At 47.2% G+C, this 16759-nt stretch overlaps 3 protein-coding genes across 7 annotated transcripts; 2 read left to right on the plus strand and 1 right to left on the minus strand.

Moving 5' to 3' along the window:
- Positions 1 to 116: 116 nt before the first annotated feature.
- rpl11 (ribosomal protein L11) lies at positions 117 to 2227 on the plus strand. The gene is made up of 6 exons (XM_029166704.1): positions 117 to 152; positions 504 to 654; positions 884 to 990; positions 1161 to 1292; positions 1573 to 1683; positions 2145 to 2227. The coding sequence occupies exons 1-6, from the start codon at positions 132 to 134 to the stop codon at positions 2172 to 2174; spliced, it is 552 nt and encodes a 183-aa protein (XP_029022537.1). The 5' UTR covers positions 117 to 131; the 3' UTR covers positions 2175 to 2227.
- A 211-nt stretch (positions 2228 to 2438) lies between these two features.
- On the minus strand, positions 2439 to 8766 carry klhl43 (kelch-like family member 43). Of its 4 annotated transcripts, none has more exons than XM_041072867.2 (9): positions 8525 to 8766; positions 7031 to 7369; positions 6867 to 6949; positions 6474 to 6791; positions 6252 to 6400; positions 5820 to 6166; positions 4927 to 5226; positions 4680 to 4855; positions 2439 to 4425 (listed from the first exon to the last, which is right to left on the minus strand). In XM_041072867.2, the coding sequence occupies exons 4-9, from the start codon at positions 6782 to 6784 to the stop codon at positions 3630 to 3632; spliced, it is 2079 nt and encodes a 692-aa protein (XP_040928801.1). In that variant the 5' UTR covers positions 6785 to 6791; positions 6867 to 6949; positions 7031 to 7369; positions 8525 to 8766; the 3' UTR covers positions 2439 to 3629. The 4 variants fall into 4 exon arrangements, with proteins under 4 accessions (XP_040928801.1, XP_040928800.1, XP_029022532.1 ...); XM_041072866.2 differs by having other exon boundaries at positions 6474 to 6794; positions 8525 to 8765; XM_029166699.3 differs by lacking the exon at positions 7031 to 7369.
- Positions 8767 to 9374: 608 nt separating this feature from the next.
- On the plus strand, positions 9375 to 16547 carry eloa (elongin A). 2 transcript variants are annotated; one of them, XM_029166701.3, is made up of 12 exons: positions 9375 to 9620; positions 11287 to 11343; positions 11463 to 11575; positions 11769 to 12322; positions 12982 to 13310; positions 13455 to 13566; positions 13909 to 14061; positions 14185 to 14282; positions 14411 to 14591; positions 14686 to 14818; positions 14893 to 15047; positions 15137 to 16547. In XM_029166701.3, exons 1-12 carry the CDS (start codon positions 9549 to 9551, stop codon positions 15196 to 15198), a joined length of 2019 nt encoding a protein of 672 aa, XP_029022534.1. In that variant the 5' UTR covers positions 9375 to 9548; the 3' UTR covers positions 15199 to 16547. The 2 variants fall into 2 exon arrangements, with proteins under 2 accessions (XP_029022534.1, XP_029022535.1); XM_029166702.3 differs by lacking the exon at positions 9375 to 9620 and adding an exon at positions 10867 to 11136.
- Positions 16548 to 16759: the final 212 nt, after the last annotated feature.

Here is a 16759-nt window from a genome sequence, read left to right on the forward strand (position 1 = left end):
TTACACGCCACTGTGAATGTTTAAACAGACGTCATATTTTTTCCACTAATGTTAGAAAATACTGTTAAACTTAAAACGCAATGATGCTAACATGCTAACTGCTGGAAAACACCACAGATCTTATACCTTGTATGAAACTGCATCGTAGAGAGGTCAATTAACACGGCGCGTCTTAAATTATGTATCGCGATCGTTTGTCTTGTTTGTTAGTTATAATGCGTCTGTTTCATTTGGCATAATGCTAACGGTTAGTTCAGTGGATATGTACGGACATGTCCCCCTGCCGGCATGTGTTCTGACACTGGTGGGAGTTTAGGCGCAGACGCATAACACCACAACTCTGGGATTTGGAGACGTTACTATATTGATGTCAGACGTCAGTTTTTTTGTAGCGCTCATGTAACGTCAGATTTTTCATGTGTTAGCTTGTTAGCCGGTTAGGCTAGTAGATAAGCTGCGACAGTTGGTGTCGATGGTAAAACTTTGGCTTGTGTTTGATTCAGGACCAGGGTGAGAAGAAGGAGAACCCCATGAGAGAGCTCCGCATCCGCAAGCTCTGCTTGAACATCTGCGTCGGTGAGAGCGGAGACAGACTGACCAGAGCTGCTAAAGTGCTGGAGCAGCTCACGGGGCAGACTCCCGTCTTCTCCAAAGGTGAGTGTCGCCTCAGCCTTCGTCACCACCGACACTGTGTAGGTGTTCCGTGCATTCATAGATCAGCTGACCGATGTGCTGTAGTAGTTTGTTATCTAAGGACAACATTGCAGGTGGTATGATTTTTTTTCTTGCCAGCTCCTGAGTATTTGTGTAACTTTTTTAACTTCACTGTCATGTCTTAGGTTTTGAATAAGATGTGTTAAGCCTTTTTCTTTTTGACCTGCAGCCCGCTACACTGTGAGATCCTTCGGTATCCGTAGAAATGAAAAGATTGCTGTCCACTGCACGGTCCGTGGAGCTAAAGCTGAGGAGATCCTGGAGAAGGGACTTAAAGTAGGTTTGGCCTTTATTTGTGACTGGTCACGGCACATGATTAAAGCGTAATGTTTGCCTAAGCAACACTAAAGCCAGAGTTGTTTCTGTCCATCAGTTGTTTCCTTGGATTGTTCAGTGAAATGTTTTAACATACAGGCTGATGGGCATTGGTTTCCTCTGGCCTCTAGGTGCGTGAGTACGAGTTGAGGAAGAACAACTTCTCGGATACAGGAAACTTCGGCTTTGGCATCCAGGAGCACATCGATCTGGGCATCAAGTACGACCCCAGCATCGGTATCTACGGACTGGACTTCTACGTGGTAAGTGACAGCTGTTAAGTTTTATAGGCTTTTTTTTTCTGGCTCTGTAGTAACCTCAGATGAGGGGCATTTATTCTACCCACTTTATTGGCTGGTTTATGATCCAGCTAAAAAGGCTCTCTTGAATTTCTAAGTATTTTAGAATTATTATATTGCATATTTGGTGTCTGTCTTGTGTAATCATTTCTCTGACAAGACGAATGAATTGAACATTACTAGTAAGAACTCTGCCTTGTGATGTGGAGCTTCTCTTCTGCATTAACAAACTGTTTGCCCTCAGGTTCTGGGCAGACCCGGATTCAGCATTGCCGACAAGAAGCGGAAAAGAGGCCGCATTGGTTTCAAGCACCGCATCCGCAAAGAGGAGGCTATGCGCTGGTTCCAGCAGAAAGTGAGTTCAGAGATGAAACTCTCATATCTAATTTATAGCTTTACATTTTTTTGTATGAAATGTGTATATATCTGGTCAATGGATCCACAGGTCCTTGTTGTGGCAATATATCTCGACACTGGGTAACATTTTACAGATGTGCCTTCATGCTTTAAACTGTTTTTAGATGTTAATGTTACTCAGGAAATGTGTAATAGTGTTGCTGCTAAACCTACATGGTTTTAAAAATGTTGTGTTGCTCCATAAATGCATGCCTAAATGATAAAATGCAGCTTACTAAAAGGCTGCAGGCCTGAAGGCAAGTTTGTGGTAAATGTCTTATTATGGAGATGCATGGATCTGTTTTTTGACTTTAATTATCGGGCGTCCTGTGACGCCTCCATCCGACTCATTAACCCAATAAAAACGTTCTTTGTTTTTAAACTGTATTAACCTTGACTTTCTTTCCTTTTACTCTCCAGTATGATGGCATCATCCTCCCCGGCAAGTAAAGGACCACCTTTTGATCTTGTTTGTAACAAAGAAAATAAATGGAAAAAATTTAGTTTGTTGTTCTGTTGTTATTGCTGTTGCATTTAATAGTGTTGTGACTAATTTTTGGGGAGCAGGTGTAAATTGAGGCTCATAAAACATTGGTCAGAATAATAAACAGTCAGTAGCATTTAACATAGTCAGTGCGCTAACTATTAGAGGAAGAAGTCTTTTTTTCCTACATACATTAATAATGTCTTTGATTAAAAGGCAGAAAGTCGGTGTGATTTGGATCAGGTTGGCTTTATTCAGTGAAACCCAACAGAACCAAGCTCAACTGGTGCCACAGACAATTAGAAAGGACCAACCAATTAAAGCGGTCGAATTGGTTTCATCAACATCTGATTAGACTTTGACCGGTTGGGGTCTCACTGGTTCTTCAGGACCAATTAAACGTCTGAAGGCAGCAAAAGCTTTAGAACGTGAGCATTAAAGCTCAGGTTTATGCTTTTTAATGTTTTGGGCATCTGGTTTTTATTAGCAGATTCCAGGATGCTTGTACATTTGAACTTCTCCACACTACTCTCAAATTGTAGTACTTTAAGTTTATTGCACTTATGAAAACCTTTTTCTTTTTTTTTTTTTTTAAAGTTCTCTAAACTACTTCTGACGAAGCTGTCTGTGTAATGATGCTGCTTTCCTGAATTTATTGAGTTTGTCAGAAATGGCTCATTGCTGTAGCGCCTCACACCCGTCATTCACTCTGTTCACACACTCGCAGATGCAGATCACACTTAGTCGTCTTTGTACACAAACTGCCAGTAGATTCACTCAGACACAGACAGCCACTGTTCCGTCTTCATCCTCCGCCTGCTTAACTCGTCTTCAACCTTCCACCATCTTATTTCTCCACATCTGTTTCCTTCTGTAAAACCTCCTGACACTGCTTTGGATTGTTCAGGCTTTTTTCTGGCTGAATCGAACTTTAATCATCAGGTCAGAAACCATCAGGATTTGTTCTTAATCTAAACCGTAAATATGTGGACTTTTCGATACGGTTAAAAAAATAAACTGTCAAGAAATGAAAAGGAAACCTCCATTAAACATGTTCTCTCACTTTCTTAGAATCGAATTGGAATAAAACTTGGGTACAACCCGGCTGCCTGTATATTAACAGAAGGCATCAACTTGAGATGTTATTGGCTGTGATGTGTTTTATTATTTGGTGCTGATTGATTTTACTCCCTGATTTACTGATTTTTAATTTTCTGTGACAGAAAAAACAGCAAACTATTTTTTTTTCTCCAGTAAATCAATATCAGCAAGTGCTCAATTAACCCTTTGAGGCATTTTTCTGTTTTTAACTGTTCAGCTTGAACAAACTAAGACATTTGGACCATTTCGCACAATTGATAAAATGGTTTATGTGCAGCCCTAATCCAGATGTTCTCCAGAGGTTCAACCACCCCGTGTCTCTACGCTGAGATGACGTGTGACGGAGCCACGCTGCTCTCTCTGCTCCGGTTCTTGCCCGCCTGCTGCTGCTCTTCGTGGCCCGGCGTGTTGCGGTGCTGGCGCCGCGGTGAGTGTCGTGGTGGAAGCGTCAGGGTGCAGCAGGAGACCCCCACCGTGGGCTCGGGCAGATCCTCTGCCAGGGACCAGCTGTCTGTGGCCGGGTCATACTTTTGGACGGCCGCCTTGTAGCGCTTCTCCGCCTCGTTCCAGCCGCCCAGCAGGTACAGCTTGTCGGCCAGAGGGGACAGGCCGGCGGTGCTGACCCCCAGCCGCAGGGGCGCGGCGCGGCTCCACGACCCGCTCTCCGGGGAGAAGACTTCCACGGAGAGCACGTCCACGCGCTCCCCGCCGGGCCCCAGCTGGCTCCCTCCCACCACGTACACCTTCTCCCCCAGCGCGGCGGAGCAGTGCCAGCCGCGGGGTGTCTCCATGGAGGCCTTCTCGCTCCAGCTGTCGGCCTCCACGCTGTAGCACGCCACGGAGCGGGAGTAGGCGCAGTTGATGTAGCCGCCCGTCACCAGGATGTCTCCGGAGGGCAGCGTGGCGCTGGAGTGGCAGCAGCGCGGCACCTCCATGGGCGCGCGCATCTGCCAGGTGTTGGAGGAGGGCAGGTAGCTCTCGGCGGTGGCCAGCAGACCCTCCACGTTGCGCCCGCCGATGGCGAACAGGCGCCCGCCGCTGGCCGCCAGGGAGAAGTGGGTGCGGCGCTGGCGCATGCTGGCCAGGTGGAGCCAGGTGTTGAAGCGAGGGTCGTACCTGGGGACAGAGCGTCGTCAGAGCCTCCCGACGCCTCGGCGTGCGCCCTCACCTGCTCGGCGCGCTCACGGCGTGCGCCCTCACCTGCTCAGCGTGCTCACGGCGTGCGCCCTCACCTGCTCAGCGTGCGCCCTCACCTGCTCAGCGTGCTCACGGCGTGCGCCCTCACCTGCTCAGCGTGCTCACGGCGTGCGCCCTCACCTGCTCAGCGTGCTCACGGCGTGCGCCCTCACCTGCTCAGCGTGCGCCCTCACCTGCTCAGCGTGCTCACGGCGTGCTTGGCCTGGTTGCGCGCGTCGTTCTGGTCCTCGCCTCCGGCCACGTACAGGAAGCCGTCCATCACAGCCACACACTGGTTGAAGCTCTTCGCTGGCAGCTGGGTGAGGTGACGCCAGCTGGCCCCTCCGTCACGCGGGTCCCTCCACAGCACCTGGACGCCAGGGTCAAAGGTCAGCGAGGGTAGCGCGGTGAACCGAGGGCACGGAGCTCAGAAGCACCCACCTCGCGGCTCAGCGCTCTCTCCGTGAGCGACGGGCGGCCGCCGACGGTCAGCAGCGTCTGCTGAGCGGCTCGGACCTGCGTGCGCCTGGACTGCAGGGAGTTCTGCTGGTGGGGCAGCAGGTGGTAGTTCATGGCGTCCACCAGCAGGCGGTGGCACTGAGGGTCCAGCATCATGCGGGGCACCGGCTGGATCTGGCTCACCAGCTCGCAGGCGGGGATGGTCTCGAAGCGGATGTGGGTCAGGAGCTCGGCGGCGTGAGGCTGGCGAGCGGCGTCGAAGTCCAGCCACTTCATGGCCAGCTGCAGCGAGACCAGAGAAAAAGCAAAATGAATGAAATCCTGCCTTTTAGTATGATTCATATGTTGATTCATATGTTTTCGTGTGAAATATGTTTATTTGATGTTTTATTCACTCCAAGATAGCGGCTTCAGCACGTTCCTAATAAAGTGACTACACATTGAAATGACTAATCACGTGGTGCTGCATAATGAGTTGAAAAAATAGAATAGATTATTTTAAAATATAAAAACTAATTAATTAAACAATTAAAAAAATAAAACAAATATATAAATAGAACTAAAGCTTCTTCGCTTCCCTATATATAATTCCCTAATATGTTAGTCCTGTGTTAGAGTCGTGGCTCATGGCTCTGTTTGAGGCTCTGAACAGCTGGTCTGGGGTCTGTTTTTAGGTCTGGGTGAAAATAGAAGGAAGGCCAGAGGGTCTTGAGCTGTTGTGGAGCGTTAGTGGTTGAGCTCCTGGAAGTCTGCTCAGTGTTGGTGTCATGAATACTGATGTGACGACTGTTTAACTTCCTGTTATAATGGATGAACCGTAGCTTTGGATGATGCTGCTGCATATTCCATTTCATTTGAACCCTGTGACCTCTGACCTGGAAGGCCGTGACCTCTGAGGGCAGCAGCAGCCCGTCGTCCTGCAGGAAGGCACAGATCTGCTCCAGGGTCAGCTGCGTGAACAGCGGCGTCTCCGCGAACTGCACGAAGTTCTCCAGGACGAAGCGGCGCGCGGCGTCGCACACGGGCAGCAGGCCGTAGGCGGCGGCGATGTTCCACACGTACACGCACGTCTGCACGTTGAGCTCGGCCAGCAGGAAGTCCGTGCACATCTTGAGGAGCTGGGGGATCTGCAGCGTGGCGGCGGCGGAGACGGTGCAGCCGATGGTGTAGAGCGACATGTGGACGCGGCCCAGGTAGGCGAAGGTGATGACGTTGGCCAGGCCTGCGGCGCGAGGCATTTATCATTAAGCGGTGGAGGCACTCGTAGCACGTTACCTTGTTTCCGGCACATCCTGATGAGCTGGTACCGAGAGGAGAGAGGGAGGGCAGCTCCAGGCGCTTCATGCTCGGGTCTTTGGCCAGAATCTCTCTGAAGTACTGGCTGACGGAGGAGATGACCAGCTTGTGCACGTCGAAGGCTTTGGTCTTGCAGGCCAGTTCCAGGTCCGTGAGGAACCTGAGGAGCGAGTGAGGACACCATCAGGACCCCGGGGCCCTTCCTCGCCCACTGCCCCGGCTTCTGGACCTACTTCTCCTGGCGCATCCTGCTCAGCTCCTCCAGCAGCGCGTTGCCGTGCAGGGGCCGCGTCAGCTCGCTGCCCAGGCCCAGGCCTCTCTCCCCGGGTTTGATGACGGGCGGCGGCAGCGGCAGGTTGAGGCTGTTCAGCTGAGCGATGTCCAGCGCCGCCATCTGCTCGATCTTCTTGGCTCCGCCCTCCACCACCACCACGCCATCGCCGCGGCTCTCCACCTTCAGCGGAGGCGGCGTCTCCACGGCGACCTGGGCCGCGGCCTCCACGGACGGCTTCTTCTGACGGAGGGCCTTCTTCTTAGGGGCCATGGTTTGACTGCTGAGGGTTGATGAAACTGGTGTTAGTGTCAGTGAGATCCTGTTTTTACAAGGAACGGGATCAGTCGACAACCTGAGCTTCTGGCTGGATGTGTTTCCTTCTGAACGTGGTGAGGTCTTTAGTGGGAGGTTTTACTTTAACACAGCACACAGCACCTGGAAGAACAATTAGAGGGTTAAACCTGCACCACCTCATTTAACACGACACACAACAACATCACAAAGATGAGACACAACCCTGCTGATGTGAACACGGCCGTCTCCATCCACAGGTTGATGCCGGCTGATCAAATTGTTACTGAGTGAGCACAAACGTCCACGCGAGCCCTTCACTCGTCCTCGTTGGCACTTTTTAAATAGCTCCTCAGTGTCGGCTCCACACATGGACACAGGACGCAGCAGCAGCTGCTGCCGGTGTCGTGTAGAGAGGAGGAGCTCGTCGGTTCAGACGGGATGTTGCAATCCTATGTAAACCCTATTTGCATTAGAAGCTCTGTGATCCAGGAAGCTGCAGCGAAGACGTTTGGATCGGTTTGGTGCCAGAGTCTCAGTTCCTCTGTCTGAGTCACAGTAACGCTGGCATCAGAAATCAGTGGGAAGGTGATGAAATGAGAGGAGAATGAGAATAATCATTTAGAATGAAAAGGAATCCACATATTATTGGTTTATCCCCAATCACCTCATCCACCCACTGTCCTCCTCCTGTGTTCACGGCCCACAACTGGTGGAACTGGTCAGAAATGTGTGGGGCCGAGGGTGGAGGTGGCAGCAGCTGTTGTCAACCAGCATGCTGGGAACCAGCACGCAGCACCGGCCCCCAACCAGCAGCACCAGCACCAGCAGCACCAGCACCAGCAGCACCAGCACCAGCACCAGCACCAGCACCAGCCCCACCAGCACCAGCACCAGCCCCAGCAGCACCAGCCCCACCAGCACCAGCACCAGCAGCATCTCACACTAAGACACGCACCAAGCTTTAACGTGGAGCCTAGACGTTTGTATTGGCAGGCAGATAAACAGACCATTAGACTAGAACAGACTAGAACTGTTCTTTATTTATAGGCACAGACCTCACAGAGCTTGATACTGAATGTGATCAGATGGTTTTGAAGCACTCGCTGCTCCGACAGCATATGTTACGTCCTGCAGAGCTTGTGAGCTGCTCAGTACAAGCAACATCTTCTTAACCAAAACAAAGAGTCACCGACAGTCAAGCTTCAGACCAAACACTGGACGGAGCCTCCACTCATTGATGTTCAACTGTGAGCTCTGCTTTGGGCTCCACCAGTGTTTGATACAAACATCCGACCTGTGCTAAACTCTACAGAGTGTGTTTGATGCTGAGCGGGTTCTGCTAAAACTAGTTGCTTGATGATGGTGTGAGGATGTTCAGTGTGTGACCTCTTCATTGAATAAATAGAGCTGACTGACGCTGTCTCGCTCTCCAACACTTCTAGCTCTTTGTGGCTGCAGCTAGATTCCTGTTTATCTCATGAGGGTATTTATAGGTTCTGTGTTTTACCGCTGGAAAGAGGTGGACGGGCGCCTTCTGCAGAGCAAAGTAACACTTCAACAGCATGTTTCAGTTCAGCTGCTTCATGCAGACATGACAGTGTGTCATGTCCTTTGTTGTTCTTCATGCCAATAAACTAAAGGATCTGGATGGGTTTCTATTCTCTTTACTGAATTCACACAAACAAGCTGTAAAGCAATAAAGTGAATGTGTTTTACCTTTGTTTCTTCAGTCAAATTCCCTCTTCTTCGCTTCCTTTGCTTTCTCACCTTCTATTGTTGGGCTTTCCTTTATGTTCTTTCTTTTCCTTTGTTGTTGTTCTCTCACAGGTTCCTCCTTCCTCCGTCCAGTGTGCTGTGTGTGTGTGCGTGTGTGTATGTGTGTGTTTGCCAGTATCAAAGGTAAATCAGCCCCCAAAGCAAAGCTGTGACGTATCATTCACCCCCACAACCCTCCACCATCACTCCATGCCTCCCACAGCTCACATCACACTCTCCCCTTACAGTTTCCACTTCCCCCAGCCGTCCACCTCCATTTCCAAATACAGGCACCATTGGTCGCCCTCCCCTCCAAAAATATCCCCTCAGAGCCCGGCCCTCTTATTGCTGCCCTCCTCCCTCTGTCATGGCCTTTTTGTCTCACATTTTACATTTGGTTTTCAGTTACTGGCAAACTCTGCAAGCAGCTGCTCATGAATTCGTGCAGCGCTAATCCAGTACAGTATCTACTAGAGTATAAACTTTTTTAAATAACTCTTTGTTTACTCAGCAAAAGGGAGGTCTAAGCATTTAAATTGAGTACTTTAATATATTATTATATATGTTATTTATGGTACTTTACTTTTTGGTAAGTGCTGAATGTAAAGAATTTTGACTCTAGAAGCTTAAAATTCGCTGATGATGCTGCAGGTACATCGGTTCCCGGTGACGTGGTAAACAGCGCCGACACTAAACGTTTCCACTGACGTCACACCAACAGGTGTTCATGTGTGTGACGTCACAAGGTCTCTGACGCGCTTCCGTCTCTTAATATTATCTTAACGTACAAAGTTGATGTTTTGCCCTTTAACTGTCGAGCATTTAGTTGTACCCGACTCCCTGACACAGTTTTAATTAAATCAACGTCACTGTGCCTCGTGAAAACGAGCCGGCCGCCGGGACCGGAGACCCGGAACCTCTCCTTTGTCGTCTCTGTTCAGTCAGGATGAAGTAGGTTCCGGGGAACAGGGTACCAGCAGTAAACATGGCGGAGGAACTGCTGGAAACAGTGGACAGACTTCAGTCCCGGCTCCTGGACAATCCAGAGCCTCGAAAGGTAACGACTGAACGCCCGGAACGGGACGGACCCGGTGTTTGATACTGACTAGGTCCCGACACGCGCCCGTTTGTGTGCGGAGCCCGAAGCGAAGCTGCGGCCGCGGCAGTTACGCGAAAGTCGCAACGGATTTTTAAATGCCGCATTCAGGGTCCGCTGTCAGGCTCCGACATCTAAACACAGTTGACATGAAATACTAGTCGTTGATTTGAAACAATAGTCGGTTTCGGTACATTTAGTTAATTAGTTGTAGAAAATGTAAAAACTGTAGATGTGTATGGTATGAGAATCAGTACAGTCACATGGTTTGAGCTGCCACTAAAATTTAGTTTAGTATGAATTAATTTTGTCAATATAAATCAGTTTTTCTAATCTATATTTTATTTCGTATAAATACCTAAATATTAGTGAACATGATAGGTATATTTCTACACCTATGTGTTTAAACATGTTTGCAATTTTACAGTCTAAATCCCAAAATATTTATGATGAATCGGTTATTGTTCAACTATATTTTGAAAAATGGAATTTGTATTATCATTGGATGTGGTTACATCATAATTATTAAATTAAATATAAGTTAACAATATTTTTTAGGATAATTGGTTCATGTATGATATTGGTTTTATGTATAACATTCCAAAAGCTGTTTTTGCCAGTGCAAATGTTTGGGATTTTGATCAATATTCAGTCCTGATTAATAAATTTTATCCCTTATTAGACATGTACGTTGATTTATTACTAAGTTATAAGAACAAAGCTATTAATTAAGTCTTATAGATTACAACAGCCAATTAATGGTTTGTTATTGTTTATAGTGGACCGACCACCCTTTACTTATGTTATTACAATTTGAGAAAAGCAGTGCATTGCTGTATATGCTGTTTGACATCTCATAGCAATTGCATTGATGTGTTGACAGTATAATAATACTTCCATTAAGTTCAAATTCAGATTTTCCTTCCATTACTATCTCTTTGTAGCCTGTTTGCTTATAGTTGTTTAGTGTCAATTTGTGCTGTTTTTGCATCATGTGGTCAGTTTGAGGCTTAATTTGCATCTCTTGTAAAAACGATGGTTTTACATTATGTAAAATAGCGTTAGTTTCACTCCAACGCTGTGTAAACAGACCGTGGACCTGTCTGTGCAGTTACTAGTGATTCATGCATAGATGGGGTTTATGAGTGCAGCATTTCCGACAGCCCCTGAAAGCCTCAAGTGAAACGTCACGATAATTAAAGGATTTAGCTTGTTTTAACGTGTTTGTTTAAGCCAGGAGTTCATCGAACGGTAACACACGTCGTCCCGCTGCTACACGTCAGCGAGGACCTTCTGTCAGGCGTCAAAATGATTAATTCACCACGCCACAATTTGTCTGCTAACGAAACTCTGGGCCACAGTAGCCGTTAGCCGCTGTGCTAACTCACTGACGTTCAGGCAGAAGTGGTGACGGCCGCAGCGAGTTCAGGCCTCACATGTTCAACCGGTGCAAGTTACACTAAACTACAGCAGCTGGGTTCGTTAACGCACCAGGCGTTAAATGAAGCCGACCTTCCCTTGGTTTACTAATAATGCAGCACTTTATATCCATGTGTTAAGCGGTTACAATCCAGTGTAAAAGCAGCTTTCCTTTTAAAAAAATCACACGTTTCTGTTGTTTCTTCAGCTTTTAAAGACGCTCAAAAAACTGGGGGAGCTTCCAATGACTGTGGATCTACTGGTGGTGAGGCTTTATTCATTCATCACTCAGTCTCTGCAAAAAAACCCACGAATAAACAAAACCTGTAAAGTTTGGACGCTGTTGATGTTACAATCAGTTTGGTGTTTCTGCTTCTGTTGTAGGAAACTGGAGTTGGGAAGACTGTAAACTCTTTTAGGAAACATGAAATAGTTGGAGAAATTGCAAAGAGCCTGGTCGCCAAATGGAAGAAACTGGTCCCTCAGTCTGCAGACAGGTGCGTCTTCATCCCTGGACATGAGACACAACTCACTTCTTACATGGCTCTGTGACAACAACCATCGTATTGTCATACATTCATAAATGTCATCGTTTTGTGACTCCTATAAATCAGGTCGACTCTAGGACGTGCAAATGAATAGTGTAGGTTAATGGTAATAGTTTAACCACTGTCCATGTTTGTACCTCAGACCCAACAGCTACGCCTCGCAGGCCTCCCAGTCAAACACACAGTCGCGAGGTCTAGAGGCCGGTGGTGGAGGAGGCCACAGACGCACCCGGGAGCCGTCCCCTGAAGAGGAGCCTTCATACATGGAAGAGGAGGAGGAGGAGGAGGAGGAGCAACAGGAGAGAAGCTACCACACCAATTACTCACCCTCGCCCCCTCCACCTGAGCAGTACAGCCCCCCTCAGCGAGGACGCTACCAGTCAGATGAGTACAACAGCCCTGAGCCCGAACCCAGTCCTCCACCGCCGCCTCCTCGCAAAGAAGTCCGACCTGCCAAAGCAAACAAAGAGCCCAAGAACCACCATCACCACACAGACCGAAACAGGGACAGGGGCGAGGAGCGACGGAAGCGCCACGCGCAGACAAGCAGTGACCGAGGGGGAGGAGGGGGAGGAGGAGGAGGAAGCAGCAGCGAGGGAAAGAAACACAGTGCAGACAGAGAGCGACAACAGAGTCCAGTACAGAAGCCGCCCAAACACAACAAGCGGGACGACAGGAAGAAAGGAGGAGAGGATGGTGAGTGCATCACTATGTGCCCAGTGTTACTGGTTTTAAACTTCTCGCCTGATTTCATAATATTGTCAAGTCCTCCAAACCTAAACACCAGCACAGAACTGTATGCACTCTGAACTATGCTGTGCTGTTTAATATGTGACTACAGCTCCAGCACAAGATTAAAAATCCATCGTCTCTGGTGCTTAATATTTACTATAACTGGGACCCTGTAAAATTCACCAAACAGTAAGATAATAATAATAAATATAATTATAATAAATATTTATTATAAAAATATAATAAATATTTTTTATTGCATAATAAAGATTTTGCAGGAAAGAATCGTTAAGTAGTGCAGCTGTACATCAGAAAATCTATGTGTGTGTTTTATCGGCCTTAATCTCGAACTGTGGCATCATCTGAGTTACAACATCCTGGGCTGGTGCCGGTTTCAGTGTTGGGAAACTGCTGACAGGAAATGACAAGCGAAGATGTAACAAACATTTCCTTAGCAACGCAAAGCAACTGGTCCGATTAATTTGAAATGTTTGGCATCATTCATTAGTTTGAATCTATCTCAAGGTCTCAAATGTCAGCAAAATATAAGAATCACGGCTGCATCGCTGTAAACCACTCTCTGTCTTTTCATTACACATTAACATCAGTGCTTGTGTCTTCAGGACGACCACGAGCACAGAGGGACTCTCCATTCGAGGATGAGGACTTTGAGGCGCCAACCATGTCCTTCGAGTCCTTCCTCACATACGACGCTCCAACTCCAGCCAAAAAGAAGAAGAAGCCAGCATCAGCAGCATCAGCATCAGCACCGTCATCCTCACACAGTCGCCCATCTTCGTCTACTCGTCGCGCACGCACTCCTCCGCCGCCTACAGCCCCCTCATCCTCGTCTTCCTCCAAGGCGAGCAAGACGAATGGGACTCAAGGTACCAAGAGGTCACACTCGAGTTCCAGCTCCTCAGCAGCAGCAACGTCAGAGAAACGCAAGAGGGTAAGATCGAGCAGAGAGTTTGGATTTTCTGCAGAAAAGCTTTAATAAATTCACCGCAGACAATATAATTTTGTGCATGAATCATCTGTTGTATGTCATAATTAGCTTCCTGTGGGTTGGACATGCTTGTGTTGTTGTGTGCAGATAGTTGAGGCCGTTCCAACTCTTCCTGAAATCCCTCTTCCAGCGATTCAGCCAAATTACAGACCTCTGCCCTCGATCGATGTCACACCTCTGTCCCCTCAGAGGAGAAAAGGTAGCTCGCTCGCAAATTCACACTCGCTACCTCAGGTGGAGACAGGTCACAGTATGAACAGACACAAGTGTAAACGGTTCCTCCTTTTTCCTTGACCAGTAATGTCAGAGTTTCCTTTTTTGTTATATAAAGAAAAAACAGTAGCTACCAGACATTTGTGTACTTTCTGCTGTCGATAAATAAGTGAGATATTCACTTATTTATCGACAGCAGAAAGTACACAAATGTCTGGTAGCTTTAATGCAGATTCTGATCAAGTTCTTCCTAAAATGTCAGTCAGCATGTCTACGAGCTCCCACCTCTGTGGTTCTGACCATCACTCCCTCCCTACCTCACTCCCAGTTCCCGTCTGCAACGATGAAGAGGACGAGGGGTTCACCGGGAGGCGGTTAAACTCTAAGATGGTGGTCTACTCGGGGTCAAAGACCTCCTACCTGCCCAAGATGATGACTCTGTACGACCAGTGCATCCGTGTGCTGCAGAACAACATCGACTGTGAGCTGAGTGGTTTAATTGTCAGGTGTATTATTAAGGAGAAAATAGTCTTTGTTTTCTTCAAAGAAGAAATCTGTTAAATCTAAGTGACCGATTAATACAAATGCCTCTGCACTCTTTCAGCCATTGCTGAGGTGGGAGGTGTGCCATATGAGATCCTGGAACCGGTTCTGAAACGGTGCACGCCAGAGCAGCTGTACCGCATCGAGCAGAGCAACCAGGTGACGCAAACACAACTGACCGACATCACATCTGACAAACGGAACATGAACCACACCTTAAATCGAAATTAAGTTTCAGGGAAACAAGTGGTTGGTCAAAAGTAGAAAGAGCTGGATTTCTGTTCTAGTGTTTTACTGAGGACTCTGATGAGCTGTGGATGCATCACTGCCAGCGGGACTTCAAGCGAGAGTCTCCCCAGGAGTACGAGTCGTGGAGGGAACTGTACCTGCGGCTGCACGACGAGCGCGAGGAGCGGCTGAGGATGCTGACACAAAACATCACCTCTGCACACGCCAACAAACCCAAGGGTAGGAGATGATCCTCTGGGTCCTGAGCCCGTGGGCAGCAGGAGACGGTTGAATAGAAAACAGCAGATTCATTTGGGTGTTTGTCTCCTGGCAGGGCGGCAGGTTAAGATGGCGTATGTGAACTCGGCGGCCAAGCCGCCGCGTGACGTTCGCCGCCGACAGGAGAAGTTTGGCACCACCAGTGGTTTGTCCACAGCCGCTTCCACCTCGGCTGCTACTCCCATCAAGTCAGTATGAAATACTTATTAAGAGTCACTGGGTTTGCTCGTGCTGTTGACCTCATCCTTTCTGTGTCTCTCAGAATAAGACCGGTTACCACAGACGACCAAGGTGAATCCAGTCGCTCCTTTTCTCAGAACAACCCTTCTTCCAGCTCCATCCGCTCCTCGGCACCAGGTGGAGCACCGGCAGCGGGGCCAGGAGGTCACGGTGCCCGAGACAAGCCGCAGGTTAAAAGTAAGTTTGCATGAATTTAGAAGAGTGAAACGCACCAGATTTAAGTTCCCTTAAACGTTGTTTGTTCTCTTGTTTCATGTCTGCTGCAGAAATCGCCCCCATGATGGCCAAAACGATTAAAGCGTTCAGAAACCGATTCTCCCGCCGATAGTGTGAAACAGACTGAATGTATTTAATGACTTCCAGCTGTTGTGTTTTTAACTTAAATTTAGATCAGTTTTATTAGAGACCCCTTCATGTCTGCACCCACACACATGGATGTCATCATTACCCACCCAACATATCATGAACTTTACAGTATTGGTGGAAAAATGGGGGATTTCTTTAATTTTTTAATGGTCACGTGTTTTGAGAGTCTTTAAGTATTTAAATGGTCGGCGAGCAGGTGTGACGTCTGTGGAACCTCAGTCCACCAACTTTATCAGGATGCAAACGGAGAAAAACAAAGGACCTTTTCTTTCTAGCTGAGATCTGTAAAGGAGCAGTTTGACATTTAGAGAGGACATGCGTTGATTTTCCTGCCCAGAGTTAAAGGACACTGGTCTCGTGTCTCTGTGATAAATATGATGCCACAGCATCAAGACTGGAATAAGGAAAAAAACGCTTGCAAATCTCTTTCCAAAAACAAGAATTTCAGCACAAAACACTGCTTCAGGATGTGTCATGTACAGGGTCACCGCATTCTGGTTTTAAATCATGATAGAAGTTCACAACGTTGAATTATGTCAGACATTGTGCTTTTTAATTTAAACATCCCTCTACTTGAGATGCTTCCCAGATTCCGGATTTTGTGCAAAGTGAAATTAACCAGCTTCATAGTTATCGTCCACCCGAGTGATGTTTGTTTTCTCATCAAACAAATCGGAGTATGTCAGACCTTTCTTACACAGGACAGTAAAGTATTTGTGCTTTTACTCGTTCTTGTCTTATAAGGCGTATGTATTACTCTCTTTGCGGCCAAATGGTACACTACAATAGGAAAACCTTTGCACACTGAGTTTAATCTTTTGCTTGCATGCCTGTGCACGTCGGCTGCAGCGTTTAGACTCAACCTGGGACATGAACTGGCTGAGGAAAGACTGGTTTTTAAAAAAGGAAAAATGTATAAACATTTGCCTGGAGCATTTTTAAAATGTAGGGATACGAATGATAACTTTGAACTAAACACACACAAACACACACTGTAGATTCATTTGAACCCTTCTGTGGCATTCAGAACATGTTTTCCCGCAGCTGAATATGTGTGTCCCTGTTTTTATCTGCTTCACTGTGACAACTTGAGTCCTGGGACAAGGAGGAGGAAAAATGCCTGCATGGAAGGATGTTGACAGGGAGTCTGCAGAGATGATGATGATGATTAAATGTATTTATTTTCAACCTGGGACCTGGCTCCCCACAAAATGGGCCCAAAAACAAGTAGGATAAAAAATGTAATTTTATTAGATTTTAATAAATGTTATATGGTCGTTTTTATTAAATTGACTTTTGCCCTGAAAATAATGTTTGTGTGGAAATGTTTTGTGTGTGGCGTTAATGTTAATATTATTCCAACTTTACACCTTTTAAGCGGCACTTCTATTATTTATTTCTACGTATTTTATTTTAAATTTTAGAAATTAAATTGGGGATTTACAACTAAACAAATTACCTACTGTTTAAGAGTATGCTGCAGTTACACAAATTTAGGTCTAAGACCTTCATGTTTTAGGTTA

The sequence above is a fragment of the Betta splendens genome, chromosome 11, assembly GCF_900634795.4.
Source record: "Betta splendens chromosome 11, fBetSpl5.4, whole genome shotgun sequence".
Lineage (NCBI taxonomy): Eukaryota > Metazoa > Chordata > Actinopteri > Anabantiformes > Osphronemidae > Betta > Betta splendens.